A 3444-nucleotide genomic window follows, 5' to 3' on the forward strand; every position below is an offset into this window, starting at 1 on the left:
GCGCCTGGGTGGCTCAGTTGGTTAAGCGACTGCCTTCGGCTCAGGTCATGATCCTGGAGTCCCGGGATCGAGTCCCGCATCGGGCTCCCTGCTTGGCAGGGAGTCTGCTTCTCCCTCTGACCCTCCTCCCTCTCATGCTCTCTGTCTCTCATTCTCTCTGTCTCAAATAAATAAATAAAATCTTTAAAAAAAAAAAAACATTTCTGTATCTAAGCCATCCATCTGTTCAGCATATATTCTCTAAGCAAAGCATTTTTTAATACTGAAATAATGCAAAGCAGACATATTTGTTAATGCCTTATGTGTGCTTTCATGTGGGGTGAAAGGAAAGGCTCAAAAATGTAACTCTCATTTTATGCGATTAAAATTTCTTCAATGAATCATTTATGTTAGCAGAAATCACATGTCTTAATATGAAGGACTGTGCTATATCTTTATTGCTTGCCTGTGTTTTCCTTTGGTCTTTCAATAAATCAAGTAATGTTTTTTTAGACCCTAAAGGAAAATGTGGTCCCCCTCCGCCTATTGACAATGGAGACATTACCTCATTCCCATTACCAGCTTATGCTCCAGGATCATCAGTTGAGTACCGATGCCAGGACTTCTACACACTTCAGGGAAACAGGACTATAATATGTAGGAATGGACAGTGGTTGAAACCACCAAAATGCTTGGGTAAATATTTTCATATTCTCATAGATCCTGGGAAAATTTGTGTACGGAATATGATGTTTTCCTATTTATAGAATTTTCATGGATTAACAAACAACAATTCTGTTGAATTCTTGACTACCAAATATTAATATATGAGGAAATCAAGTTGGAAAAATTCTTATTCAAGCAATAACGCAACAAAAAATTCTTTAATAAAAGTTCATGTGATAGCAGACATTTTGCATTTTGATTATAATATCTAATTATTATACATTAAACTCAGTACCTCATTTTTACATCCTTTGTTTAAAATGACTTAAATCTACATGATGGATTTTCAGTGAGTTGGTTTGGAACAAGGTTTGAGAATGAAGTGCTAGGCCAATGTAGAATAATCTACTTGAAAGTCTGAAATTCTGTGGCAAATATTTGTATGCTACTTAATGTTTTATGTTCATTTTTGTACTTTCAGATGCATGTGTGGTATCAGAAGAAATCATGGAAAAGCATAACATACAATTACGATGGAGACATGTGAAAAAATTTTATTCTAAAACAGGGGATAATATTGAATTTATATGTAAAGCTGGATATCATAGAAAGTCACCAGGTCATGCATTTCGAGTAACCTGTTGGGAAGGGAAACTGATGTATCCCACTTGTGTATAAAGCAATGGTTAAGATGCAGTCCTAAAATTAAAATATGTACGTTTATCCCAAGTTTTCGTTATGAATCCAATTCTTCTCAGTTATTTTTTCAACTATTATTTAACTCATTTTTATTCATAAATCAGAATTTGTGTTAAATAGAATGTGGATGATATAACCTGAGAGACAAATGAATCACTTCTTAAAAAGCACCATATTAAAACTTGGTGAACCAAAATGCTATGTGTCCTATTCATAAAATATCTGTGTCAAGAAATTAGTTGCAATCACTTCCATGCCTGCTTCTTTCCATCCTCCTAACTTTCTCAAAGGTTTCTTCATAACTCCTGAGGCTTCCTGAGGCCCTCCATTTCAGAGGAAATGGGGGAAAAAAATGCTTGCATCCATCTTCAAAATCATATCACTTCACAAACACATAGAAACCTAATTGTGTCATACCTATGTTATTAATAAGATATATGAAATTATCATTTACTTTTATTTATCTCTCAATAGATACATATGCCAAAAAATGATGAAATGCATGATCTCCTATAAGATGTCTATCTAGCAAACATAATAATTCAAACAAATCATAAAGAGGAATTCAAATCTAATTAGGTGCATAACTATTATTACATTAAAAGTGATTTCAAAAGTCCAATATCAAGTATAGACACATACACACACACACACACACACACACTATGCTTTGAACACTGAATAAATGTTTATAGAATAAAAGCTGGCAGAAAGCACAAAAATTTATAATAACTATAATTGAATTTAGAGATAATAGAGGGAAGAGTGGCTGTTTAGCTCCTTTGTACTTACCTGTATTCTCCAATTTTTCTATCTTTAATATATATCGCCTTTGAACCATAGGATACGTTATTTTAAAATAAAGATATGTAAAAAGTAAGACAAAACATATCAAGAACTATAAAGACCTCTGGTGATTATCTCCAGACCTAAAAACATTTTCATGATTTTGCTGGTATGGAGGGCTTTGGAAACATTCAATGACAAGAGTCTGAAATATGATTTTTATGTTCATACATTTCAAACAGCGTAATTAAAATCAGTTGACTATAAACATTTTAAATTTCTACAAAAACACAACTTTAAGATGAAAATCAAGATATACATAATTAAGATAAAAATATTTTAAGGTGATATCTTGTAACTTTGCATTGCATCAAATCAAGTGGCATTCTTGCTTAGAATGAGAAACCTGGCTGTCACCAATGGAGTCAATTTATCTAAATGTGAATCATTGGTGACAGCCAGTTTTCTCACATATAAAGGAACACTGTTAGAATTGGTAAGTTATCTTTGCTGTTAATGTTAATGCTTGTGTATATACTATTCTCCAAAACCTTTCACCTAATGTTTGTGGAATGTATTTATGATACTTGTATATAATCAATTATTTCAAAATAGTGATTTTTAAGATCAATCGTATCGTTTTTTTGCACTTATTGTCATTCTTGTGTAAGGATGAGTGTTAATTTATCAACTCTGTTTAAATTAAACTTTCACCTAAAAAGATTTGATAAATCTTTATTTTTGCCCTTTATTTCCAATTTTTGGAGTAAGGACTTGATGTATCAGTGACCTTCTGTGATCGCTTTAAAGACTTTTTAAACATGGTATCAGCCTGGATTCATGAATTTTTATTTGCTCAGTTTTTCACAATCAATTATAATCATTATTCTTTGAAGCACAAATGATCCCACATTTGGCTAGTGAGTGCCTTGCAACTGGCTCTTGATTGCTTTGTTTTATCCCCATTAGTCTTTGAGTATTTCTCTTCTTTTTAGCACAACATGACATTCCAGGCTCACTGTCTATTTCCACTGTGCAACACCCATAATCACATATCTTTCCAAGAAGTTCGATTCTTTTTATTGGAGAACAGTGCTTAGAATCCAAGTTGTACTATTCATGGTAGTTGGGAGTGTTTAATACTGTTGACGTGTCTTTATTTCCAGGGTCTTTCAGTTGTCAGAAATTTGAAATAGAAATGAAATTTCAAATTCATTAGTTCCTATTGGATTTTCCAATTCAAGTTTAATAATATAGGGTTAAAAAAAACCTTTTTAACACATTTTCCCCTTTTCTCTTTACTTATATATTCTT

The 3444-nt window shown here is 32.5% G+C and overlaps 1 protein-coding gene across 1 annotated transcript; it reads left to right on the forward strand.

The window, feature by feature from the left end:
* Positions 1-241: 241 nt before the first annotated feature.
* Positions 242-1658, forward strand: LOC102749038 (complement factor H-related protein 2-like). Its single transcript, XM_081810191.1, has 2 exons — positions 242-675; positions 1127-1658. Exons 1-2 carry the CDS (start codon positions 387-389, stop codon positions 1321-1323), a joined length of 486 nt encoding a protein of 161 aa, XP_081666317.1. The 5' UTR covers positions 242-386; the 3' UTR covers positions 1324-1658.
* The last annotated feature ends 1786 nt before the right edge of the window (positions 1659-3444 follow it).

Source organism: Leptonychotes weddellii, unplaced genomic scaffold (genome assembly GCF_054177405.1).
Source record: "Leptonychotes weddellii isolate Sample4059 unplaced genomic scaffold, ASM5417740v2 HiC_scaffold_19832, whole genome shotgun sequence".
NCBI classification, from domain to species: Eukaryota; Metazoa; Chordata; class Mammalia; order Carnivora; family Phocidae; genus Leptonychotes; species Leptonychotes weddellii.

Bases quoted from the DNA above. Each gene is read 5' to 3' on its own strand.
- LOC102749038 (XM_081810191.1), top strand. From the start codon at position 387: ATGTTAGCAGAAATCACATGTCTTAATATGAAGGACTGTGCTATATCT. The intron at 676-1,126 runs GTAAATATTTTC...TTGTACTTTCAG, and splicing joins GAAACCACCAAAATGCTTGG to ATGCATGTGTGGTATCAGAA.